Here is a 27988-nt window from a genome sequence, read left to right on the forward strand (position 1 = left end):
AATTCTCAGCATCCTGAGACAAAGTATCCATAGATCAGCATAAATTCCTTAAGACAGAGACTCTTTGGCACTTCAGGTAAAAATCCCAATAAATGGAATGCAAAATCACATATATATATGCTCTTATTATTTTTCTAGTGAGAGGATCCTTTAATCAAATTCTACAAGTGATTGACTATCATCAAAAATACTTAACTATGTAGCAGACGCTGTAGGTGCCTGGCCCACACCCATTTAGCATTTACTGTTCCCATGTTTCCTACGGGTAAGCACTAATGACTGAGGGCTTTCTTTAGCTGCATGAGTGTGCTAGACCCTGAAGGGACATATGAAGAAAATCTGGGAGTTAATGCCTTTAGGGAGAGTCCTCAAACATTGACAGGTGGAAATTATTAAATAAATACCCCAGCTCCTCACCTATCAGACAGGATAACTCCAAGACCTGCTCTACACAGTCTTCCGGGGTCTCCCATTGGGGTTGCCCTGATATCCACAGTGTCAACTCGCTCATCAGTTCATCAGCAGACCCTCTATTGACTGTTCTTCTGAGGTTGTCTCACTTCTCTCTTCCCCTATTTGTGCTTCTTGGGATCATCTTCTAACCTGAACTCAAATCTTTACCTTAGGGTCAGCTTCTGGGGGGAACTCAGCCCAAGTCAAACTGCTACCCTAGTGGTTCTCTTACAGATTATCCATTCTGGCTATCAATTGGGTCATATATACACAAGCCAACCAATTCTAAACTCAGAATGCCTGCTAAATGGGCCCAGTTCTTTATCTATCTTTGGAAGTCTACCTGTATTTCACTGAGCCCTCCTCTAATGGTGAATCAGTCCCTATTTTGTATTTAAATTCACTATACTCCACACCACACTAGAGGTAGCTTTGGAGAAAATACATTATTCTTCCTAATGTTCTAGCTTTTTGTACCCAGCATGGTTACATCAAAATACTTAGCAGCCCTTTGGGGCCTGGTTGGGGGGGAGGTAAAAAAATGAGTGAAAAGTAGCTTACCTGAGAGATTATGAAGGCTAAAGGTTTCACTGATCTCATTTTTTTTTTTTTTTTTGAGACAGAGTCTCACTCTGTTGCCCCAGCTACAGTGCTGTGGCGTCAGCCTCGCTCACAGCAACCTCAAACTCCTGGGCTCAAGCGATCCTCCTGCCTCAGCCTCCCGAGTAGCTGGGACTATAGGCATGAGCCACCATGCCTAGCTAATTTTTTCTATATATTTTTAGTTGTCCAGCTAATTTCTTTCTATTTTTTTTTAGCACAACCTACTTTGGTTTACTTTGTTTTTAGACTTGGTTTGAGATCCTTCCTTCTTTCTCCCTTTACTTGGCTCTTGTCCTCTTCAGAAATTAATTGGAGTCTTCGTAGCTATTATAAGAAGTTGGACCCTGGAAACTGCAGGCATGTTGTTTGCCAGATGGATTTTTGCAGTTCTGCAGACCAAACCTAATTATCCATTTTGAGTTGTCATCTGAGTTTCTATTTGAGTTGCCAGTGTTTGTCCATTTGATTTTTATCCTGTCCATTAAGCAATTTTACTGCATGATAGAGCATCTGCACAGAAAGAATTTCAGGAAACCAGCAGCCATGTGTTGAGAGCCATAGGGGATATGCCGGACTATTCACCCCAAGGTTGTTTCTCTCTTTAATCAAGCAAATAGGAAATATATAATATTAGAATGAAAAACTCAAAAAAGATGTGGCCTAACACATCTACAGGACACAGTCTGGAAAAGTCCTGCCATGTTAACAGACTCCAACATATGCACTGAATACATTTCTACTTGGTCAAGCCAGAGAGTACTTAATAACCATCTGAATAACACAAAAATTAAAATGCTACAAATTGCAACCACCTAAATTTTTTTGAGTCAATACATATTGAATACATTTAATTGTTCTTTTCTCATTTTTCTTAAGTTTCTACAAAGGGTCCACTGCCACCCCCACCTCCACTAGCATCTCCTGCCAAGTCTGAAGTTGGTCAGACTCATTGACACAACAGAAATGAAGCTCCTTTTAGTGATACCCCCTATATTTCTTCTCTTTTCTTCATTGCTTAGCAATAGCACCATCAGGGAAATAGAAAAAAGTAAAACCGAAAAAGAATTAAATCAACTGCAGTTTATTTTATATGCAATTAGGTTTACATAAAAGTGAAATAATGCTTAACAGTGACAAGAATGCCTTTTAATGAAAAGGGGAACTTCTTAAACCTTTCAAGTACCTTTTAAAAATTGATATGTAATAGCTGTACCTATTTTGAGAGGTATATGTAGTATTTTGATATATGTTTACTATGTGTAACAATCAAATCAGGATAATTGGCATATCCATAAACTCAAAAGTTTATCTTTTTTTTGTGTTGGGAACATTATAAGTCTTCTCTTCTAGCTATTTTAAAATATATAACAAATCATTATTAACTATAATTTCCCTACTGTACTATTGAATACTAGAACTTATTTCTTCTAACTGTACCTTTCAAATGATTTTGAAAAAGAAATACTTAACTTTTTTTTTTTTTTTCTAAGAGATGAGGTTTTGCTGTGTTGCCCTGGCTAGACTTGAGCTCCTGGGCTCAAGCGATACTCCTGGCTCAACCTCCTGAGTAGCTGGGACTATAGGCTTGTGGCCCTGCACCTGGCTTACCTGACTTTTAAACCTATAAAAGTAGAGACAGGTGAGACCACCTAGACAGCATGTCCATTTGCCTAATAGTAGAGTTCCTTCTTTATCAGAAATTTACAAATTTCCTAGTCCTTTAAAGTTTGAGTTGTGAGTTGGGATAATATGTTCTCACCATCTGCAATCCTAAACTAAATCAACATACCCAGGAATTGCTGCTCTAGCAGGGGATCATCTGGTGTCCAAAGAACAGCCTTTCCCTGCCCACTCCCACTGCTCCTAGGCACCCACTCCATGTCACCTTCCTTTTCTTCTTCACTACTAACTAGCAGAATGCGTGGCTGATATCTTCCCAAATCCAATAATAAGGCCATCAAAGCTGCCCAGGATCTGTGTTTCCCAGGCTGCCCATACTTGCTGATTCACAACTCCTGCTACTGACTCTTTCAATGCTAATCAGGGTCCTTCACTCCATCCCCACCAGCATCTATCCAGGCTAGATCACTAATCCCTACCTTAAACCTCTGCCAATTCTCCCTCTCACTTTTTAAAATGAAAATTGTATCCCCGTCTCCCTAAAACTACAAACAATACTAGTTCCACACCATAGAATATGCAACTCGCCCTTAAACAATCTATGCTCTGTTGTTACTGGGAAGAGAATAAGGTTTGGCAAAGAAGCTTTGGCTCTGTGACTTTTTTCTGTGATTGAGCGAGAAAAGATGCTTTACTGAAGTATCGATTTGGCTGCTGAATGTAAGTCCCCATAGAAACATTCTTATAAATATTTCATCATGCTCTACCAGGAACTCTATAGGCTAAATGGGTGTCTGTGGGCTTCCTTGGGAAATTAACCACACTTACCACATGGTTGCTATGAGAAAATATATTTAGATTTACAACCAATATAAAAAACAAACTAATTCCTCAAAGGAGTATAATCTAGATTCCAAAATGTGGATCTCCAGCCAGGTCGGCTTTCTTTCTGGCATGTCCACTTGGATGTCCCTCAGGCGCTGAAAACCTAACATTTGTACTCCTCTAAACCTGCTTCTCCACTATTCCTTATTTAGTTAATAGCACCCTTGTCCACTGATTGCCCAAACCTAGAAACCTGAGACAGCTTTGATTGTTTCTTGTTCCTCACTGCCCACATCCAACTGGGTTCAAATTTTGCTAGTCCTTCCTCTGTTTTTTACTTTTTCTGTTTTTGTTTTTTTAAGAGACAGGGTCGATTGAACTCAGGAGTTTGAGACCAGCCTAAGCAAGAGCGAGACCCCATCTCTACTAAAAATACAAAAAGTAGCAGGGCGTCGTGGTGCCCAGTACTACAGTCCCAGCTACTGAGGAGGCTGAGGCAGGAGGATCGCTTGAGCCCAGGAGTTTGAGGCTGCTGTGAACTATGATGACACCACTGCACTCTACTCAGGGAACTCTACCCGCCACTGCACTGTATTCTGTCTCAAAAAAAAAAAAAAAAGAGAAAAGAGAGAGAGAGGGAGAGAGATGGGGTCTCAGAATGCAGTGGCTCTATATAGCTCACTGTAATCTCGAACTCCTGGGCTCAAGTGATCCTCCTGCCTTGGCCTTCTGAAGTGCTGGGATTATAGGCATGAGCCACCATGCCTGGCTATAGTCCGTCCTCTGAAATATCTCCCAAACCTCTCTTGCTGTCAAAACTTGAGTTCAGACTCCACCAGCTTTTCCTGTGACTATGACAATAATGTCTTCAATGATCTCCTTCCTTTTGTTTCTTCCCACCATCTTCAGACCCATCCTTGGCACTGCTTTGAGAGTTTTCCTTCTAAAATACAGATAGGATTACGATAGGCCCCTGTTTAAAAGGAAAGGAAACACACACACACACCTTGGATTATTTTCTGCTAAATCAAATAGGCCGAGAGGAGGGATTGTTGCCTACTCCGTCACACTTCAGCACCTGGGCAGTACGAGAAGGCTTTTGCTGGCTTTTTCTCCAGGGCTCTCAGATGTGAGCCCTTCAATAAAGCTAGAATAGACAGCTGTAATACACCCAGTCTTCTCTCTCCAGGCGCCCTAGAAAAATCTATTTCATAAGTGAGCTCATCCTCACCAGCAGCCAAAGGGATATGAGGAAAGGAGTCTACTTCTTGGATTGGAGTGGGGACTCCCACTACAGAAATAAGCCATCAACTTCCCTTGTCTAATCTCAGATTTCTCATGATCAGAGACAAATTTTGTATTAATTATGGTAGCTCCTTTTAATCACAATTTTTCTGAGCTCTCCTTTCCCCACCTTCCTAATTTGTCTCTTGTCATCTTAGTAGAGGGTTCTTTTTTTTTCATTTTGTTTGTTTTTTGGAGACAAGATCTCACTATCTTGCCCATGCTGGAGTGCATTGGCTATTCACACACACAATCATAGCATGCTATAGCCTCGAACTCCTGGGCTCAAGTGATCCTTGTGCCTCAGCCTCCTGAGTAGCTGGGACTACAAGTGCCCATCACCATGCCCGGCCTTCCTAGAGTTTTAATAGTTTTAGTTTGAATTAAGTTGTTAAAGCATTCTCTTCATTTTCTATTCAAATATACATTAGAATAATGATTTGAAGTGCCAAACATTTTCTCCCTAATTACATTTCAACATTGAAATTTCAGGATCTGGGTGCAAATTCTGAAAGAATACTTTTCCTACAATCTAAATTAATTCAGTCAACAAATATGTTTTGAGCCCATATTTAGTACCAAGCACTAAACTACATGCTGGGGCTTTAATAACAAGAAAAAATGGAAAAGTCCCCTGCCCTCACAGAGCCTACAGCTGGGTGAGTGCGATAGGCATAAATCAAACAATTAACACATTCAAGCATGAAACTGCAACGGTGGTGGCAAATGCTCTGAAGGGGAGGTGCCCGGTGCGTTGAGAAACCGCAATGCTGGAATTTAATTTAATCAGAGAGGTCTCTTAGGAAGAGACACTTGATCTGAAATGGGAAGGATGACCAGGGGACGCTCAACTGTATTTCAGGCAAAGGGAACAGCATCTGCAAAGTGGCTGTAGCTACACGGGGGATGCAGAGTGTGAGATGAGCTTAGAGAGGCAGGTTAGCACCAAACCCTTCAGAGTGAAGTATTATCTTTACCATAAATGCAACTGAAGCCCTTGGAGCAATACCTTTATGGGGAGGAAATGTGTGCTACTGGTTATGGTTTAACCAAAGAAAGTGGGATTTATTCTGAATTTCATCTCTGACTCCCTGAATGTCTCATCAATGCTTTAATGCCTCCATGACTTTAGTTTCTTTACCTATATAACCAGTTTACCTCAATGCTTGTCACCTCCACTTTTGTCAAGATATTTTAAGGAACAATGAGTCATAATTGCTAAGTTCTTTGAACTCCCTGGATGAAAGATGTTACACTGCCTATAAATGTAAAGCATTGTTATTATCCATCAGACAAAAAGCTGTCTGCAGCCAAAAAGAAACCAGCAAAATATAAAGTATAGGAGGCACCACACACTTCTGTAATATTTAAGTTTATAATCTGGGTATGAATTAAATGAGTTTAATGCTGGGTAAGCCCAACATCTTTGATCTGTAATGCCCACAGCACTATGCAAACATGAAGTCATCTAGTCTCAAAATGTCCTGTGGGTGTGTATGTCACAAATACCAGCCATTTTAATTCTCTCTTTTAACTTTATTCCTAAAGGTCACCACCAAAGTTAGTCCAAAATCCCAGAAAGAGGATATAAATTGCTGGTTTATTCTGCCAGTCTCATTTCTTTTCATATGAATAAGCAAATGAAAGCACTTCTAAGACAAAATACAAACTATGAACTGGAAGATAAGGAAGAGCTTAAATAAAAAAAAGCAATAAACTTCTATTCCTAGGTAAACATCTTATCTTTTTCTTATCTTCAGTGTGTGAAATTTAGTACTTTGTGGGTTGGTTTGGCTTAAGAGGGAAAGTAGAGAAAAGGACCAGAGGTGAAGATACCATAAGGATGGGGACTTTTGGTGAAAGAGGTAAAATAGAAACAGCGATGGGAGGGAAATGTATACATTCACTCCTTTCCTTTCCTTTCCATGGAAATCTTTAATATTATTGGTGTCACCAGAACAACTTATATTAGGGATGGAGGGAGGGAGACACTTAGCAATGCCCAGAACCAACTTATCCAGGGCCTGTGAAAATTTTAATTTCTTTTAAAATCAGAAGAAGTAATGATGTGATCTAGCCTGGATTAAATTTGTTTTTGTAACAACACCATCATAAGAGATAATTTTTAATACTTTAAATGGTGGTGGTGGGGTCCACAAAGGCAAAAGTACCTAGGGCCTTTAATTCAGGCCTGGAAATGACCTGTCTTAGGTATTTTGAGAAGAACTTGCAAAGAATATCCCTGACAATTTACTTACTTTACCCAGAAACTAGGGAATACCACAAAAGCAACTAAACACAACATTTTTAAAGAAATTGAATAAACTAAATGGAGCAAGCTAAAAAAAAACCCTGGAGAATTATCCATAAAGGAAAATGTGGTTTGAATTCTCTATACAGCTGATCTACAGAGTATGAAGAGTAATTTATTTAAAAGGCTATTGAAAGGCCAGGCATGGTGGCTTATGCCTGTAATCCTAGCACTTTGGGAGACCTAGGTGGGAGGATTGCTTGAGCTCAGGAGTTCAAGACCAGCCTGAGCAAGAGCAAGACCACCATCTCTACTAAAAAATAGAAAAAATTAACTGGGCTTGGTGGCGAGTACCTGTAGTCCCAGCTACTCAGGAGGCTGAGGCAAGAGGATTGCTTGAACTCAGGAATTTGAGGCTGCTGTGAGCTAGGCTGACACCACGGCACTCTAGACTGGGCAACAGAGTGAGACTCTGTCTCAAAAAAAAAAAAAAAAAAAAAGGCTGTTGAGGAAATGTCATGAATCTCTTCCGAGAATTTATAATTACAAGTCCTTCTGCATGCTGGTTTCTGCTCTAAATTTACCTTACCTGTGTAATCAATAACCCTAATGCCAAAAGATTATTTTAAAAGTTTTTCTTGGGCCGGGCACGGTGGCTCACGCCTGTAATCCTAGCACTCTGGGAGGCCGAGGCGGGTGGATTGCTCGAGGTCAGGAGTTCGAGACCAGCCTGAGCAAGAGCGAGACCCCGTCTCTACTAAAAAAATAGAAAGAAATTATCTGGCCAACTAAAATATATATAGCAAAAATTAGCCAGGCATGGTGGCGCATGCCTGAAGTCCCAGCTACTCGGGAGGCTGAGGCAGGAGGATCGCTTAAGCCCAGGAGTTTGAGGTTGCTGTGAGCTAGGCTGACGCCACGGCACTCACTCTAGCCCGGGCAACAAAGCGAGATGCTGTCTCAAAAAATAAATAAATAAATAATTAAAAATAATTAAAAGTTTTTCTGGGTTAGTAGTGCCCCTAGCATCGTGGCAGAAGCTAATACAAATTCTCTCTCAAGGAAAGCACTTAAGACCTTCAAATAATTCACACAAAGTTCCACAAACATGAAAAAAGAAGCCTAACAAGCAAGAATATGCACAAACAACAACAAAATGAGACATACAAGTTTTCAGATCACATAATTATCACATACAGAATTTATATTAAATATCTTTACTATGCTTAAAGAAATAGAAAAGATAGTTGGAAGTATAAGTAAGGAATAAGAAACCAGGTAGGCATGAAAAGAAGATTAAATATCTATAAATAAAAATATAATTTAAATTAAAACCCATAAGGAGAACTGAATAGTAAGTTTAACACAACTGAAGAGCAAAGTTGTTCACTGGTAGATAAAACTGAAAAAATTACTGAGAATTCAGCTCAGAATATCAAATACATGGAAAATATGAGAGAATAAGATATAAAGGATAGAATGAGAAGTTGTAATACATATCATCCCAAAGGATGACAATAGAGAAACTGTGGGAAAAGCAACATTCAACAAAAATTTAAATATTGAGATTTTTCCAGAATTGAGAGACAACAAAGATGGATACTTTTAGACAAACAGAAACAAAGTTTACCTTAAAAAGATCCTCAGCAATTTGTAACGGACTTACTTCTGCAAGAAGGCAAACTTGCTAAGAATATCGCTGAAGTGGTTTGATATACAAGAAGAAATGGTCAACAAAGACATGTAGACAAATCTAATAGAACATTAACTATATAAAAAATGACAATGTATAATTTATAAGGTAGACAGAAGAAAAACATTAGACTATAATATAAATTAGGAGCTGGATATGATATGGGTTAAAACAGTCTAGGATCCTTGGATCAATCAGGGAAAGAGTAAAAATGTTGATTTTCTTTAGGATTTTAAAATTTAAATATGTGGTGGCTCCCACCTGTAATCTCATTTCTTTTCTCCTTTTCCCTTTCCCTTTCTTTTCCTTTTCCCTCCCTCTCTCTCTCTCTTTTGAGACAGGGTCTCGCCCTGCCCTGTAGCCTAGGCTACATTGCCCTGGAGTCATCAATCATAGTTCACTACAACCTCAAACTCCGGGGCTCAAGCAATCCACCTGCCTCAGCCTCCAGGCACCAGCCACCACACCTGGCTATTTTTGGATAAGATTTACTCTAGTAAGTATCTGAAATGATTCCTGAAGGGTGGGTTTGATTTTCACTGGAGAAGACACTAACTAAAGGTGGCAACTTTATCTTAATTTTTCCCCCATGCAGCCAATGGGAGGGGTAGGTAGTAACTTTATTACCAATGTGTGCTACTATGAAGCAGTGAATACTAAGAAAAGTTCTCATAGAACAGTGTGAAATAGATAAGAACTTCACTATTCTATCTTTTCTACTTAATTTCTTTATTTCTTTCTTTGAGACAAGACAATGTCTCACTCTGACACCCAGTCTAGAGTACGGTGGTGTCATCATAGCTCACAGCAACCTCAAACTCCTGGGCTCAAACGATCCTCCTGCCTCAGCCTCCCGAGTAGCTGGGACTACAGGAGCGTGCCACCACGCCCAGCTAATTTTTTCTATTTTTTTTTGTACAGAGGGAGTTTCGCTCTTGCTCTGATTGCTCTGGCCTCAATCTTCCCACCTTAGCCTCCCTAAGTGTTAGGATTAGGGGCGTGAGCCACTGCGCCCTTCTCACACTTAATTTCATAAAGTATAATGTAGTGAGTAAAAATTTAAATTCCAAAAACATTACATTCCAAATATTACGTACCTGCAATTATATGCAACTATAATAATAGGAAGTCCCTAGCCGTTACTCATGTTGTCTGACATCTATCTATACTTGGACTCTTAGGTAAGCCAGGATTTCACGCAAATCAAGTTAGATTCGAATCACTGGAGTGAGGCTGAGGCATTTGCATTTGTAAACAGTTCTCCAGGTACTTTTAATGTCCAGCCAGGATCACAATCCACCAAGCTAAATTGCAGTTGTGTGATTTTGGTCTTTCTGCTAACTCATTTTCTCTGTCCTTTCTTTTTTCTGGTTCAATAAATAATAAGAACTTTCCAATATTATTTTTATTAGTTTCCACTAAGTACTTACTATGTGCCAGGCACGGTGCCAAACATTTTTTGTGCAGTATCTCATCTAATTTCCATACCAACCCTCTGAGGTAGGTGCCATTGCTAAGTCACTTGCCCATTACTGCCCTGCTGGAGCTCAAGCTCTAGTCACTGCGCCTCACTGGTTCTCTTCCCTAATCTACTTCCGATGTGAAACTGCTGTGCAATCTGAAGTCTCTCCGCAGTTACAAAAAAAACGTTATCTGGGAAAAGCAAGTGAGAACGAGCGGCCAAATGCAAAGGAGCAAAGGTGGCAGAAACGACCTTGCAGGGTAGGCGGAGATTTTCAAGATCTTTAATTCCCCGGACCCCCCGCCCTACCTCATGCCTCTAACCACCCTGACTTAGCCCCGCTGTGAAAGCTCCCTCGCTGGTCCTCGTTCGCCAATTTCAGCGCTAGAATCACCTTTAAACGCAAGGGGGGAAAAACTCCAGTGTTTCCCAAACCCACAGCTGCAGCGCAGGGGTTCGATCAGTACTGAAGATGGAGAAAAGCCCTCTCCGCCTCCCGCGCGGCCGGCCGGTCCGCCCAGGGCGAGAGCACACGCCGGGTCCCGGGTCCGGCCCCCGCGGCACAGCGCGGGAGGTGCGACGCGGCCGGGCCCCCGGGCCTCCCCACCTCGCGGGCGGGGCCCACTGCTTTCGCCGCCGCTGGGGTCGAGGGAAGGCGGGCGAGCACTGCGCCCCTTTGCGGCGCGACCACAGTCCGGGGAGACCGGCCGGACCGACCCCCGTTCCCACCCACCCCGATTTCACCGAAGGGGCGGAGGCGGCGGCCGCCCACTCGCACCCCGCGCGCCGCAGAGCTCCGCGCGGGCAGGGCTCCCCGGGCAGACGCGCGCCGCACCCGGTTGCCGTGGTAACCCCAGGCGGCTGCGGGAGCCGGCGCTCGCCGCGGGGCCGGGGCCACCGCCGGAAGTGACGCGAGTTCACCTGCCGAGCGGGGGCGGGAGCGCAGAGGTGCCGCCGCCGCCGCCGTCTTCGCCTCCGTAGCCGCGGCGAGCGAGTCGGGATCGCGCCGGGCGCCGGGACGCGGGGACCCGGAGTGAGAGCCGCCTACCTGCAGCCGCCGCCCACGGCCCGGCAGCCACCATGGCGCCCCTGCTGCGCTTCGTGCTCCTGTGCGGAGTCGCGGGTGAGCGCGCGCCGCTCCGTCCTCGGCACCCGCCCGGCCCGGGGGCGCTCGCAGCCCGCGGCCACCCGGGAACAATGGGGCGTGGGGGAGGGGGCGGGCGCGATTTGGGGGCGCTGCCGCAGCGCTGGCGAGGCGGGCGGGACCGCACTGCGGCGCGCGGGCCGGGCCGGGCGGGGAGCGGCTCTGCACGGAGCTGCGCGGAGGGCGTGCGGCGTCCGGGGACCGAGCCCGGGGTGGGGGCGGCGGCCGAGGGGCTCCGGGCGCGCGAGCCGGGCGCTCCCGGAGCATGCGTGGCCCCGGTGCGGGCTTGGCTTTATTTGCTCGAGCCCTTTCCCTTGTTAGCTCCGCGTGAGTCCGTCCAGCATTGCCCAATCGCAAGAGCCTTGGGCGGCGAGTTTTCAGGTGTGGAGCAGTCCAGGCGGGCAGGCTGGATTACAAACGCCATTATTGAATGGACACTGAACTGCTCTGTGCCTCGGATCGCCCGGGCTACCTCTAGGAAAGAGGCGCTGAGCGCGAACCTGGCCAGTCTTAGTCTCGTAGGGAAGGCTGGCCCAGGCGAGAAGTGCTGACTAGACGGTGCATTATGAAGCAGACCGTGGGAAATCCAAAGTAGGGTCCTGCAGACATGCAGTATTGATTCCTGCAGTCCCGGGGCAAAGTGCAAAGGAGAATTTAGTGACCTTGGTTTTGAGTTTGTAACGAGTTGGTTAATTCTGAAGATAAGACGAGATGACTTGTACAGGATAATTGCTAAAGTATTTGCCAAGTACATTTTTCGACCGCGCCTTTCTCTGGGAGGGGAAAAAAGGCAATTAAAAAAATGCGTGGACCATTAGAAGGCATAATCATTTTGACACTTACAAAACTGATCTGTTTTCATGTCTGTGTTTTAAGGAGCTGATCTTGTGGTTGTCAGACTAATCACTTGCTGCATTTTATAACCAAATGATTCATTTAAAAAAATCCATAGGTGGGATTTTGGGAGGCACACTTTGTGTAGCCTCCGGAGGGATAATTTTTTGTTGTTGTCGTTAAGTGCCCTGAAACTGGATCGAGTGGCCTTTTCGATTGGGATGGCTCTCTGCTTCCTGTTGAAATGTTAATTCCATTGTTGGATGCCATGGCTGTGAGCTTTACACACGGGATCACCATTCTATTAGCAAGTCTAATCTTCTATATGAGCCTATGGCAGTACCTCCACTTTTTTGATACGTATCATTTAGACTTGGCTGAAATTTCGAAAGTAAAGCTTCTGGAAAAGATGAAGGGTCACATAACCAGTTTACATGGTACATTCCCACCTTTGTTTTGTGAAGGCCTAACTGAAGTTGAAAACACAGTGCTTGTGTTCTCTGGGGAAAAAAAATGTTTTAGACCACAACTAAAGCAGAAAAGTGGAAGAATATAACCCAGGTAGAGGAACTTTATTGTTTTTTTTTTTTCTCCAAGAACATTCAGATAATTGTCTGGATTTATTTTTTCTGGAATGCCTCAATTTGACAGGCACAATCCCAACCAAAGATATTTTGATACACGTAGAGTTATTGTGCTCATACAGTGTACACGAGGGTACAGCGAACATCTCATTAAAGGACTAATGTCTTCGGCTAAACAACTATTTTTATTCCAATTTTTTCAGCTTAAGAAATAGCTCAAAAACTAATTGATATATGGCTTTAAGTATTTCTTAGATTTAGAACTGCTTTGCTATGAATTCAATCAAGTTCAGTGTTAACATGATTGACTTCTACATGAGCAAAACCAGGAAGAGGCTTACATGTTAAAAACTGTAGTACCATCAGTGATAGTTATTCCTCTAGAACTGTCTCTATGTAGGTTTTAAAGAGTTTTGTAGTATATTCTGGCTGCTGATAGGACAGACTCCTTCTGATGCATTTTTATTGCCTTATATACTAGCAAGTCATAGTACTAGTAATGGTATTAGTAGTAGTCATTGTCATAGTAGTAAAGCAGTGACAGTAGCAATAGTAGTAAAATCAAACTCTGGATTGAATAGTTACTAGATGCCAGACACTGTTCTAAAGGCAGTACATATATTTAATCTACCAAGCAGCCCTAGAGGTTATTTATTATAATTATCTCTGTTACACAAGTAGAGAGACTGAGGCACAGAGTGGTTATGTAATTTAACTTGCCAAGGTTACAGAAGTGCTCTTGAATCTGCTTTTGTCACTATGCTATTCTGCCTCTAAAGCTGCCACTTTCCTCTTTGATTACCTCTAGTCACCATCCTAATTTCTACCTCTGGTCATCTGTCATTTATTAAGAACCTGCTGTTGGGTTGACTGTGTGCCAAGACTGAATGCTTTTATTATTAGCTCTTTAATTTTATGGTCTTAGTTTGAGGCATTGTGAGGACGCTAGGCTTAGATTGGTGTTGTAAACTGCTGTGACCCAGGTACCTGCAGCATCAGCATTATCTAGGGATCTTGTTAAAGTTTGGGGTGCTGCTTTTCGAATTGCCAAGAAGAGTGGCACTAAAAATGTTCTCCCAACCACCTGTTAGCCATTTGATGGCGGTGTGTGCCTCAGTTGCTTTATGTGTCAAGAATGAGGATCCTGGGAAGGGGGAGGGTTGGTCAAAGGATACAAAATTTCAGTTAGATGGGAGGAATAACTTCAAGAAATCTATTGTACAATACAGTGACTATAGTTAATAACAATGTATTCTTGAAAGTTGCTAAGAAGATAGATTTTAAGTGTTCTCACCACAAAAAATGTATGTGAGGTAATGCGTATGTTAACTCACTTGATTTAGCCATCCCACAATGTATACACATTTAAAAATGACATTGTGTAAGGTAAATATATATAATTTTTGTCAATGAAAAATAGCTAACAAAAAAAAAATGAGAATCCTGCTCAGTTGTTGAGTAAAGTGAGATATTTATTGTGTCGCTTTTCCTATAGTAGTCTTTTCCTTTACAGAAAAAAAAATTTACAATGATTAGGTGTGAGCTGTATCCTCTGCATATGCCTCTCCCTTAATATTAATATTTTTATTCCTGCCATTATACCACCATCACAGCAAAAATTACCTCTCCTCCAAAGCAAGCCTCCTTACATTGGCTCTTTACTGAATCTGTTGTGGAGTCCCCATCAATTGCCCAATTTATCTCCTTGCACTAGGTCAGAGAGCTGGGCCATTACCTGTATTCATTGTTACGGTCCCTGTATGAGCTTGTGGCACCTGGAAGATGGCTAGTGTTCAGCAAGTGGTTTTTGCATGATGGAAAGTTTTCAAGTTCTTTGCCACTAGGCCTGTGTATATGACATAGCTTTCATCAGTTCCTTCGTTCTTTCACTCCCTTCTGATCCCATAAAGGTGGTCCTTACAGTGGTCATTCCACTAGCCATGTCTTATTTAGTTTTTAGTCTAAACAAGTTGAGCTTCTGCTTTATCTCTGATCTTTTGTTCTATTTTACCTCCCTGTTTCAGTTGCCAAAGATTAACAGTAACCTATGTGCCAAACCAACTTACCTCTTTGGAGCTCCTTGGTACCAGTTTTGGTTCTTTTCCACACTGTTGACCTGCCTTTCACTGCCTTCTACAGTAGGTCCCTTGAATGTCAGACTTCCCCAAGATTTGGCCCATAGGCTTTTTTCAGTGTCCATCGTGAACCTGGATTATGTCATCTAGCCATCACTGTAATCTCCTAGTAATTGACAGTAAGTTAAGAGTATTTCCAGCTCAGCCCCACACTTCTCCTTTGAATTCTGGGCCACTATTTCTAACTGCTTAACTTTCAACTTCCATTTGAGTACTTAAGACTTTCCAAGTCTCCAGTTGAACTCACCTGTTAATTAAGTGGTCTGTTCATTGAGATATTTAGAGCCTACTGTGTGTTATTCCTGTGCTAGGTGCTCTACAAATAGAATATGACATTGCAGGTTGCAAAAGGTTTGGTAGAACATTCCAAGCAGATGGATGGTGTAGCTCTTGTGAAGACGTGGAGATCTGAAGGGTATCACGTGTCTTGGGAGTGGAGTAGTTCGGTGCCATATAAAGCATCAAACCAACATAATTTAAACTTTGAATGTGCATCTGAGTAATTCTTATAAGGATGTTTGGGGTGGGGTCTGTGATTTTGTATTTTAACAAGTTCCACATGATGTCACTGATGACCCCATTTTGTGTGGGCAAAGGTCTAAAGGCTGTGCTGAGAGCTTTGTGAGAGATGATAGGTCAAGTTATGCTTCCCACCCCCAAGGCACTAAGAAGCTTGTGGAAGTGTTGAAAAAGTGAACTTATACAATGAGATTTATTTTCTTAAATGGTAACTATGCTGCAGTTCTCACAGCAGGTAAAACTGATAGATCTAACCGGAATCTGTGGGATGATTTGGACCTAAACTGTCTCTGTTTAAACACAGCAGGACAGTGTTGGACTTCCTCATTGATCTGGAAAGCTTTTCTGAGGAAAATGCAGTGGACCCTGACGTCTGGTTGGTTGAATAAGTGGCCAGAAAAAGTTGGAGAGAAAAGCAATAAGATTTCTGGCTTGCGTATATGGTAAAGTCACCAACTCCCAGGGAACAAAGAAAAGAGCAGGTTTTAGGGAGGTGACAATGAACTTAAGTGTGGACAGGTAGTATGTGAGGTGCTTGAGGGGAATGGAGGTTAAAGATACCCAGTAAAAAGGTTTAAAGAAAGGACTGGATCTTGGGAGAGAGGCAGGCATTCGTCATGTAGACTTGGGAATTCACTGTTGATAGTGGCATCTGTGTAAGGTTAACCAGGAAATGCAGGCAGGACTAGAAGAGAAGGTGAAACGTGAGGCGGGGGAAACATCAGCCTCTAATAAGTAGGTGAACAAGAAGGAGTGGTAAGGAATGTAGGAGAACTAGAGGGTGAGGGTGTCCCAGAAACTGATGCAGAAATGAGGCCAGGGGGTCTTACCATTAGACCATTAGGAGACTATTGAACACCGAGGAAGTTTTCGGCTTCATGGGGAGGACAGTCCCTGTAGTGGTAAGAGTGAAGCTGGATTTAGTAGATTGAGGAGTGGGCATCAGGTAAGCGGAGAATGAGGAATGAACGTTGTACTTGCAGGTGTTTTGACAGTGAAGAGTTACACATGTGCCCTAATTCCAGAGGAAAACAGCATATCCCCAGGGGAGAAGGTAGAAGATAAGGACTCTCTTAACTTTTCTTCCATTCAGACCTAGAACCTAGTCCACGTCATCATCCTTCCTTAAAAAATGGTATTCCTCCTTAAGTCTAACTCTTGAACTCTGAACATTTTGGTTTCTCAGGGATGTCCCTCTGTTATCTCTTCTCTTATAGCTGGATGCCATCAACTTTAAATAAGCTTATTTATCCCTCTTTGATCACTGTTCTGTATCTTCTTTTCCTTTTTTAATCAGATTTTTGAAAAAAGTTGCTGCTTTTTTTTTTTTGGTGTGCACTAATTGTTCCACCCTTTGCGATCAAAATTTCACTCTCCTCTACTCTGATGAAACTACAGTTGCTGTAGACTGCAGTTACACTATGGGTACATTCAGTGGACACATCACACCTTCAGCCTCTTAAACCTGTCAGCAAGAATAGCTCTGTTGTATAGTCTCTTTCTGCGCTTGAGCTATTCCTCATTTTCCTTTGTGTGCTCACTTTCCTTCTTATATTGTAAATGTGGAAGTTTCTCAGTTTATGGCTTCATTTACCTTATATGTACTTACAGCTTCCAGTCTATTTCTAGTCTCCCTCTCCCAAGCTTTACCCATATCACACCACCCACTTGACATCTCTACTTAGACGTCCCACAGGCACCTCCAGCTGAATCTGTTTACACACTCTTCTTTCTCACATTATGTGGCATTTTCAGCCAACAAAATGCCTAGGCAAAAATACAGATTCCTTACTTGACTATTCCTATTTTCTTACCTGTTTACATCCAGTTTCTAAGTCACTATGTCCCTCCAGCCACTACCCGTAATCTAGTTCATTCCATTACCCCTTAAGCTGTTGAAATATCTTCATAATTGGCCTCGGATTAAGTGAACTTTTCCCAGTGCTCCAGGCACATCCTGTTACTGCAACATGTTCTAACCCTTATCAAGCATGGCTTTGCTGTGCTTGTTTTCTCTTGCCAGACTCTGCATTGCATGAGGTCAGGGACTGTTTACACTACATCCCCAGTATATGTGTGGCATAGTGCATGTTCAGTGAGTAAATGGTGAAAGGGGTGCTAGACAGGAATTGATGTTTTTAGGCTTGGGAAGGATCTAGAGGGGAAAGAGCATTTGAAGACCAAGAACAGGTACATCGTGGAAGAGGTGAGTGAGCAGGGCTGGCTCCATATCTTACACAGGTTCAGTTTCACATTTTAATCTCCTATTTGCAGCCTGTTTTTCCCCTTCCCTTGTTTTCTGCCTTTCATCTGTCATTATTATGAGAATTAATGCTTCCTGTCATTAAGGGAAATAATGGAGGCTGGGAACTTTGGATTGTGTTCATTTGGTGGCTAGCAGGTAGTAGATGTGAACTTTAAGATAATTATTAAAGTAACCCAGAAAGCAATTAAAAATTATCTAACCAGAATGACTTTATAGTCATTATCTTGCTTTCATCTAACTTGTATTTCTTTTTCTTTAACTTGTATTTCTTAAGAAAACAAATTTGATAATCTAGAATACTGATTGTTAGGTTGGTTTTGGATTTAAGTTGGTTTCTATTAAGAGTGTGGTGTTGGCCAGGCGCGGTGGCTCACGCCTGTAATCCTAGCCCTTTGGGAGGCCGAGGCGGGTGGATCGCTCGAGGTCAGGAGTTCGAGACCAGCCTGAGCGAGACCCCGTCTCTACTAAAAATAGAAATAAATTATCTGGACAACTAAAAATATATACATAGAAAAAATTAGCCGGGCATGATGGTACATGCCTGTAGTCCCAGCTACTCGGGAGGCTGAGGCAGTAGGATCGCTTAAGCCCAGGAGTTTGAGGTTACTGTGAGCTAGGCTGATGCCACGGCACTCACTCTAGCCCGGGCAACAAAGTGAGACTCTGTCTCAAAAAAAAAAAAAAAAAAAAAAGAGTGTGATGCTAAGTAGATGTAAAGAGGAAACAGTTACCTCTTTTGAGCTCTGGTGTTCTACCTTCTTTTCTACTTGATTTCTTCAGTGGGGCTAAAGTCATAAGTGACAGTGCAAGGAGCATAGAAGAACGTCACGTTGATATGATAAAGGGATTGGTTCAGGAAGCTAGAACCGAGTTCCTGGGTTGGTGATCTCTTGGGGCTCTGTAATTTGTATTTGTAAGTTCTTCACTTTTTCGAATTCATTACTGACTCTGTGTAAAAGAAAATGGGAAAAAGTTAAAAATGTTTCTGCATTCAGTAACAAAACGATGCTATAGGGAGACAATTCTTCTGTGCTTTCCCACTTGTTTTTTGTATGGTTCTTCTTCATTGCCTTGCCCATTTTGATTTCTAACATAAAGTTAGCAGTTAGAGTTTAAGCCATAAAGGTGTTAACTTAGCAGTATTTGCAGTTTATTTCAATTGGCAGGGTACTTACAGAAGAAAGGATTGTTTCCTGTTCTATTGACAAAGAGAAGCTAGGTTCAGGGAGGAGAGATTAGGTTATTAACTATGAAATGTCCAGTTACCTTAAGTTCTGAGTTTGACAGTCAATATCTCTGACATTTCACTTTGACACTTGTTTTATTTTTATTGTGAAGGTACATCCTCATTCTTTCAAGTGATAGTTTGGCTTATGATTATCTTTCAAATTTTTTTTTAGAGAAATTTTTGTGAAACCATGGATAAGTCAAAAATTCATGTTATTTTTGAATAAGAGTTCTGTCATGCAACCAAATGTAGCACAGACAGCTTGAAATATCAAGAAAGTGTTTGGGAAGGATGTGACAAATGAACACACACTATGTCGATGGTTAGAGAAGTTCCATTCTGGCCATTTTAATCTTGAAAATGGGCCTCATGGGTGACCTGAGACAGAGGTGGATAATGATGAGCTGAAAGCTGTAATGGAAGCAAATGTGTCTCAACCTACACAGGAATTAGCAGCAAGTTTGATGTTACTATTCCAACAGTATTGGACCACTTGAAACAAATCAGCAAGGTAAAGAAGCTGGATAGATGGGTACCACATGAATCAAAGGCGTGTCAGAAGAGAATTCATCTCGAAGCTTGTGTTTCTTTGTTGTCATGACATAAAGGCAAACCATTTCTACACCGTACTGTTACGTGTGATGAAAAATGGATTCTTTTTGACAATCGCAAGCATTCAGCACATTGGATAAAGATGAAGTGCTGAAACACAGCCCCAAACCAAATAGTCATCAAGAAAATCTAGTGGTGTTTGTTTGGTGGTCCAGTGCTAGTGAGATCCACTACAGCTTCATGAAACCTGGTCAGTCGATAACAGCAGGTGTCTACTGCAACCAGTTGGACAAAATGATGAGGATGCTTGTGATTAAGCAGCCGAGATTGGTCAATAGAGACAGGCCAATCCTCTTTGCAAGACAACTGTTGGCCACATCTCGCACAAACAATGCTGCTCAAACTACAGAGGCTGGACTTAGAAACTGTCATCCAGCGTCTTCACCAGACCTTGTACCAGCTGACTACCACTTCTTCCAGGCTTTGGACTGCCTCTTGGCAAGGAAAAATACTTAATTCTCAGCAAGCTGTGTAAAATATCTTGTGATTTCATCGCCACTTGCTTTCCAGGCTTCTTCGCTGCTGGCGTAAACAAACTACCCTTAAGATGGCAAAACTGTCCATAATTTAGGTACTGCTTTGATTAATTGAACTGCTTCTTGTTTGAGATATAATAAACTAAGCTTTTGATTCAAAATCCGACATTTCATATTTAATGAGCTAATAACAGTGTTTTTAGGCTAGGATGAGATCAGTGGCATGGTTCAGTTTGTGCTTTCATACTTGGTGAGAAAAAGGACTAACAGTTAACATCTATACATACTGAGAACATGCAAATTTCTTTGGAAAATTTTAAATCATTTTCATTCTTTCAAAGATATTTTACCAGGTAGCATGGGAATGATTTTGATTTCATTTACTTCTAAGAAATGAAAGTATATTTAGGTTTTAAGAAGAAGCAACATAACACTATAAACCTTTTTCACCTTCCCATAGTGTAGATGTATGTTCTCTGAGTTTTATAGGTGTTTCCAAAGGAAGGATGGTTTGGTTGCACATAGGAAGTTCTCTCAATCCCAAGGGACATTCTAGATACAGTGAACCAAATTTGTTGAGTCACATCTTTGGTAAATTATCAGAATGACTGTTGTGGACTCCTGTGAGTCTCTCCCACAAGTGCAGAGTGTTTTAAACTCTTTAATATCAGACAATTTCTATAGGGGTTTTCTCTAATGGACCAGATAAAAACTTTTGTTTTGTGCCGGAGTAGTTCATAAGAATTGAGGAGACTCTTTTATCTACTCAATTGTACAATGTGAAATCTGATTCTTCTAGAATGAACTTGTAAATCGGGACTAGAAAAATGATTTTACCTTGTTTTTAAAGACAATCTCACACACATTTCATTTGAATCCACTCTCTTAACAACCTTGGGGTAGAAAGGGCACATCATGTTATTCCCATTTATAGCAATCAAGCCCTAAAGCCAAGACCTGAGTCCAGTGAACTGTGGAATGGGGGAGAGAACAGTGCTGTCTGATAGAAATATAATGCAAGCCGCATGTAATTTAAAATTTGTTAGTAGCCACATTAAAAGGCAAAAAGAAACAGTGAAAATAATTTGAATATATTTTGTTTAACCTAATAGGTACAAAATAAACTTATCTTCATATGTGATCAGATTTAAAATATTGAGATATCAAAATTTTTTTCAGTACTGTCTTTGAAATCTAGTCAGTGTTTGACCCACAGCACATCCCAGTTTGCAGTAACCACTTCTCAAGTGCCAGCAGCTACCGCATTGGTCGTCACTTGGAGCTTTAGTTCTGATCACCTTCCATTTTATCCGGTCCTAGAACATTTGACCTGAAAAAGCATGGGTGCAGTGTGCCATCAAAACAGCTTTGTCACATCGAATGTGCCTTTGGAATTGTTCTCATGAGAGTTTACCTCTAAAATAATTCTTGTGTGGCCCCTGGTATTTTCCTGTTGTCAATGAGCTAAATAAAGTCTCTCGTTTCTTTTACAGTCTCTTCTAATCATCAGAGCATTTGTTATAGGCACACAAATTACATCAGCCCTTCTTATTCGATAGTTAAAAGCATTCACATTTTAAGTATAAGGCAGAAAAATAAATATATATCCCCAAATTAAAATTTTAACTTACCTATGGGGGAAATAAATGCATTTATGGAGAGGCGCAAAATAAGCAGGATAGAATGGTCCCTGGTAATGGTTGCTAGGGAAATTTGAATTCACTTTGGGATATTAGAAAGGAGTTTATACCAAGATTGAAGCAATCAAGTTAGACATGCTCACAACAGGGATGATTTTCTTATTGAGATTAACCTTTTCTTCATTAACTTCAGGATTTTCCATAAGGAGACACATTATTTACTCATTTTGCTATTATGCCTATTTCCTGAATTTCTTATTTTCTGTGATCTCATCTTTACAAGACACTTGACCTGGGTGGGTTTTCCCCCCCAGAAGAGTTACTTTTCCTGTTTCACGTTAATTAAAAAGGAAGAGAAGCGAGCCTGAGGTTTTTATGAGCAAGGAGGCAAAGGAAGATTTCCTAAAATGGAGTGATACATATTATTCTATGAAGGTGACGAAATATTCACCATGGCAACCAGTCTGCTCTACCCATAATGCAAAATACCCTATTTGCATTTGTTTTGCCAGAGAATTCTGAAATTAGCATCTCTGGGTGGAAGGTACTATACTATTTCAGTTGTAAAGAAGGACAAGAATAATTTTGATCAGGACTGAGATTTGAACCAACACTTCCCCCAGATGAGTGTGTGTGCATGTGGGGAGTAGGGGAGGGGTAGGTCACAATCCAATTTAACAAATGCTTTAGAGAATCTGTCTTAATTTTTAGTTTTTAACTCCGCCTTTCTAGTTTTCCACAATAATATTTTCTCTTGTCCTGATTTATAAATTGTATAGTGAAGACTTATAAGCAACCTCAATCCCTGTGGAAGTTTGAAGGTAAATAGAAAATATGTGTACTTACGGGCAAGGCATTGTAATAGTTGCTTCAGGAGATGTAAATAAGACACCATTCCAATACTCTTGGCGAGTTTAAATCCAGAGGGAGGAGTCAGACAATTATTCACACAGCTATGATACCAGGTGGAGCAAGGCAGGGATATAGCACAAGTACTGCACTGTAAAAACTTAAGGTATTCTGATTATTCTCTTGGTCCCAGTTGGCATCTCCAAACTATTTCCCCCTCCACCTTGTGTACCAGCCCTTTATCTTTTAAGACTCCTGCTCTCTGCTTATACCTAACTTCTGTTTGCTCTCCCTGCTTCATATCCGCCCTCCCCACGCCCCAGATAGCATTATCTTGGCATTTTAGTATTTACTTTTTACAATGTATTTTTCTAACATCCTTATACCACAACTCCTTGACCTTTCAGATACTGGGAATTTTCTAGCCATTTTACTTAGGCAACCCTCACCTTACACTTAGTTCTTTACCTCTAAAATCTTGAACTCCGTATCACAGCCACCCAGTTTTCTCACACTCCATTACACCTTCTTGACATCAGTGAGACCTGCAGACCTTTACCCCACCCTCACCCTCACTGGTCTTATGGCCACTTTAAAACCAGAATTTCTTCACTAATCCTAGATCCATGGTGAGACCCCAGCTCCCATCCCTGATGTGCGTCAGTTCTGCAGGCCAATTTCGTTGCTCCTTCTCATGGAGTGTGATGCACACACAGCTGGAGAAAAAGGGGAAATGCACAGTTGTGTGCATTGGGGAGACACCTTTTTACTGTCTAATTTGGCTAGACTTTTTTTCTTAATTTAAGTATATTGTTAAAACGTTAGGACATATTTTTGACAAAGACAATTTAAATTCACATTTTTTGGTCTCTTACTCCTTGTTTTTTTTTAATTTTTTTAATTTTTTATGAAACAGAGTTTTGCTCAGTTGCCCTGAGTAGAGTGCAGTAGTGTCATAGCTCACTGCAACCATCCTGGGCTCAAGTGATCCTACTGCCTCAGCCTCCCGCGTAGCTGGGACTACAGGCATGCACTACGACACCCAGCTAATTTTTCTATTTTTAGTAGAATTAGGGTCTCACTCTTGCTTAGGCTGGTCTCTGAACTCCTGAGCTCAGGCATCTGTCCTGCCTCGGCCTTCCAGAGTGCTAGGGTTACCGGTGTGAGCCACTGCACCCAGCCTCCTTCAGTTTTTTTAAATTTATTTTTAAATAGAACTTCTAATTGAAGTATGACATTCATATATAGAAGAGCACACAGTTCAAAACATTATTACCAGCGTTCAGGTCACAGCACTGTCACAAAGTGCTCTATGTACCTACCACTCAGATCAAGAAATGAAATATAACGCACATCTCAGAAGCTCCCTCATGGTCCTTTCCTTTACTTCATGTTCTACTTTATCTTTCCACTCTCTTGATTTCTAACAATATATGTTAGTGTTATCATTTTATGTAAATGGAATTTTACAGTATGTGTTTTTTGTCTCGCTGCTGCTGTGACGTTTTCGTACATGTGTGCATACATCTCTACCTATGAATAGAATTTCTGAGTCCCATAGATTATGCATATGTTTCATCTTAGTTGATACTGCCAAACCCTTTTCCAGAGCTAATTGTACCGGTTGAAATAGAGTGTGAAAGTTCCGGTTGCTCTACATCCTCACCGTGGCCTCTTTTCATTTGGCAATTCTGGTGGGTGTGTTAATGCCGCCTCATTGTGGTTTTCTTTTTCTTTTTTTTTTTTTTTAACTTTTAATTAATGGAAAATTTCAAATATATGTAAAACTAGAGAAAATGGTATGATAAACCCCAGTGTATCTTTGCCCAGCTTCATCAGCTCCCATCTTAGACTTCTGATGCCACACTGCAGACCTTCATTTCTTTACCCATTCCTCCTCATAGATATCTCAGTCTTGGCCCAGTCTCTAAAGCCCTCTACCCACAATTCTTCAGCCTCTTTTATTTTAAATTAATGTTGTATGCCTCTTTTGTCATAGAGACTATTGGGTACAAAATCCCTTAGTTTCTTGTGTACCAGTGTATAAACTTAACCATGATCGTACCAACCCTTACAACCTTCCCTCCAGTCTTAATTAAAGGTGTCTTATCCCCTATTTTCTAGGTCTCATTCTTTTCTGGGGTCTTGATCCTTCCTTCTTTGAGTGTCCTATTGTACGTATTTTTAACTTTTCCCATTGTATTTGCTCATTCCTTTTGACTTAAAAACATGCTCAACATTTCTCATTTCAAAACAACCTTACTTTGGCCAGGTGTGGTGGCTCGCGCCTGTAATCCTAGCACTCTCGGAGGCCAAGGCAGGCTGATCGTTTGAGCCCAGGAGTTCGAGACCAGCCTGAGCAAGAGCGAGACCCCATCTCTACTAAAAAAATAGAATTTAGCTAGACATCTAAAAATATATAGAAAAAATTAGCTGGGCCTGGTGGTGCATGCTTGTAGTTGCAGCTACTTGGGAGGCTGAGGCAGGAGGATTGCTTGACCAGGAGTTAGAGGTTGCTGTGAGCTAGCCTGACACCACGGCACTCTAGCCTGGGCAACAGAGTAAGACTCTGTCTCAAAAAAAAAAAAACAAAAAAAAAACACAACTTGACTTTGACCACACATAACACTCTATTATTTTTCTCCTTTCCTTGAGAGCCAAGTTCCTCAAAACAGTAGTTACTTCTCTTTCTACTCACATTTCTCAAGCATTGTAGTCAGATATATCCCATTGCAACTCCCCTAAGCCTTCACTTTATCAGTTTTGGCTTAGGTCACCAATGACGTTCTAATTGCCAAACCTAGTAGATGCATTTCAGTGTCATTTCTGTACAATAACAGATTTTGAGTGCTTCCCTTATGGAAGGTACTGCTAAGTGTTAGGGATACAATACTAAAAAGATACCTTCCCAACACATAGGGGTTTGTATCACTGTAGGAGTAACAGGCTTGTCAGATGACAGTGAATTGCCTACTAGCTACTATTTATTGAAGAGTAAACATTGGAATTCTTGCTGGAACTGTTCTAAGAGCTTTATATGCATTATTTTATTTAATCCCTGCAATAAAGTAGGCATTATTACTATTAGTCTTCACTTTAAAAAGGAAAACATCTAGTCATAAAGAGGGTAGAAATTGCCGATGGCCAAGTTAGTAAGCTGAATTTCAGTTTGAACTCAGATCTGACTTTAGAGCCCATGCTGTTAATGGGAAGAACTGCTTCTGTCATTCAGGATGCTAATGTTTAAGAAATGTGCATCTGCATTTGTTGGAACGTTGACTCAGAACTCCTGCTAATGCCATTGAGATTTAGGTGGAGGGGAGGGAAAGAGATGGATGTCAGGAGAAGGCTTCTTGGTTGGTTGATTCATGGTTTGGAATTAGAACATATTTAGATCTGAAACAGATAATTTAGTTCAACATCCTTAATTATTTGAGCCCTGGACAAGCATCTTGTCCAAAATGATTGAGGTTTTTTTTTTTTGTGACAGATTTGACAACAGATTCCTAGTCTGGTATTTACTTCCCTGATTTAAAAGGAAAAAAAAAGGGGGGGGCTGATGCCTGTTATCCTAGCACTGGGGGCAGGGGGCGGGGAGTTGGAAGGATCGCTTGAGGTCAGGAGTTCAAGACCACCTTGAGCAAGAGCGAGACCTGTCTCTACCAAAAATAGAAAAAATCAGCCAGGCGTGGTGGCGTGTGCCTGTACTCCCAGCTACTTGGGAGGCTGAGGCCTCAAGGAGGATGGCTTGAGCCCAGGAGTTGAAGGTTGCAGTGAGCATTGATGACACCACTGTACTCTCCCCAGGGCGACAGAGCAAGACTATCTCAAAAACAACACCAATAAAAAACACAGGCAAACTCATACTCTGGCACAATGTGCTACCTAAAACAGTACTGAGAAATACGACATAGGAGAGGAATAGCGTAAATTCCAAACCTTCCTCCACCATGGGGATTGGAATGGGGTTTCTTATCATGTACTTACTATATTTTCTATTGACTTCAGAAATGAAATCTCTGTCTGGCGCGTTCACTGGTCAGTTTCTCTATATAGCATGGGTGTGAATCTGGAGTCAGTCTGCCTGCATTTGAACCTTGGTCCCTTAGTAGCTTAGATACCTCTCAGTGTCTGTGTTTATTGTGAAACGGTGAAGAAACAATATTAGTACCTCTCATGGAGGTGTTAGGAGAATTGCACGAGTTAATATGTACAGGGTATTTTGAAAGTACTCAGTCACTGTTGGTTGGTATTTACTGTTAAGATGATGGTTTCCCCATTTCTATCCCAGTTTATTTCCTGGGGGCCTGCTTTTTGATTTCTAACTGGGCATGGGGAGCTGGGAATTGATATTTTAAAAAGTACATAGAAAAGTAAATAAAAAGCAAATAAGTATGCTTATGTCATTTCTCATTGCTATTAATATATCTGACTGTAAATATTAATTTCCTTAGCTCTGAGTACAGTCTCAGAGTCTCAGAGACTCAGTAGTCTATATTGAGTAGCACACATGGGAGTTAACAACTAAAACTCCTAGACAGCAAAGAGCTTTACTTCTACCTCCGTGTATTTTCTTCCCTCCCTCAGTAATATTTAAAGGCCTAGGTGGTATAGTTAATTAGTGTTAACATATTTAAATTGTTTTTCCTTTTCCTTTCTTAAGAAGCCAGGACACTCACTATTTAGGTGACTTTCAAATATTGCTAATCCCAAAGCAGCTTCCTGGGAAAAAGGAAGTTGGCCCAGGTTGGAGTTAGGGTCAGCAGAGGGGAAAGGAAATGATCCAAGTAGCATGGTGGTCGCCTTTTTGTACAGCGTTTAGAATATCTCAGGACTTGCTAACCCAGATATCTATATTATTTGTAATCAAACAGACAAAATTATACTTGTCCTTATCAATCCCTTAAACATACTAATTCCTGATTTATCTAATTTATTCTTAAAGTTGCTCTAGTGAATCATTTTTGACCATTGTGTTTTTAGAGTAAGGTTCCTGAATTCCGTGATCTGAACTCAGCGATACTGTTCAACGTGTCCTCTCTTTAAAATAGTAACCCTTAGGGCATGGTATAATGTTTCTCAAAAAGCTTAACATGAAATAAATTCTTCAAAACAGTTGGCATTAACATCATACCCCCTTTCCATGAAACCAGGTATGTAAGAGTTTTGGAATATAAATTTAAATTCCTCTTATTTTTATTTCTAAAATTTTTCCGTTTTTGTTAATACCTTTGTAATGACTCTCCATATTTTGAGAGGGAAGTCATGCATCAATGTGTAACTTTTTTTATTTCTTTTTTATTCATTTTGCCCTAGAGATAGTTGAAGGATGAACAGGCAACTTTTCTTCATCTGTAGTTGTGATTTTGGAATACCCACAATAAAAGTTTTTCTTAACATTTTCTCTCATGTTAACACAACTGTATATAAAGTAGCATACACATTAGTTTCTTATCAGATTTGCTAATATTTCTTATTATTCAAATAATAAGTATGTAGTCTTTGCTTCT

General features: G+C 41.2%; 1 protein-coding gene across 2 annotated transcripts in view; it reads left to right on the forward strand.

Moving 5' to 3' along the window:
* The first annotated feature begins 10970 nt into the window (after nt 1-10970).
* The window catches only part of CXADR (CXADR Ig-like cell adhesion molecule), a 64882-nt gene continuing 47864 nt past the window's right edge, over nt 10971-27988 (forward strand). Inside the window, exon 1 of one of the 2 annotated variants that reach the window (XM_045540475.1) lies at nt 10971-11314. In XM_045540475.1, the coding sequence (XP_045396431.1) occupies nt 11272-11314 (43 nt within the window). In that variant the 5' untranslated portion in view covers nt 10971-11271. The remainder of the gene's footprint in view (nt 11315-27988) is intronic. The other variant, XM_045540477.1, reaches the window with a different exon arrangement.

Source organism: Lemur catta, chromosome 1, assembly GCF_020740605.2.
Source record: "Lemur catta isolate mLemCat1 chromosome 1, mLemCat1.pri, whole genome shotgun sequence".
NCBI lineage: Eukaryota > Metazoa > Chordata > Mammalia > Primates > Lemuridae > Lemur > Lemur catta.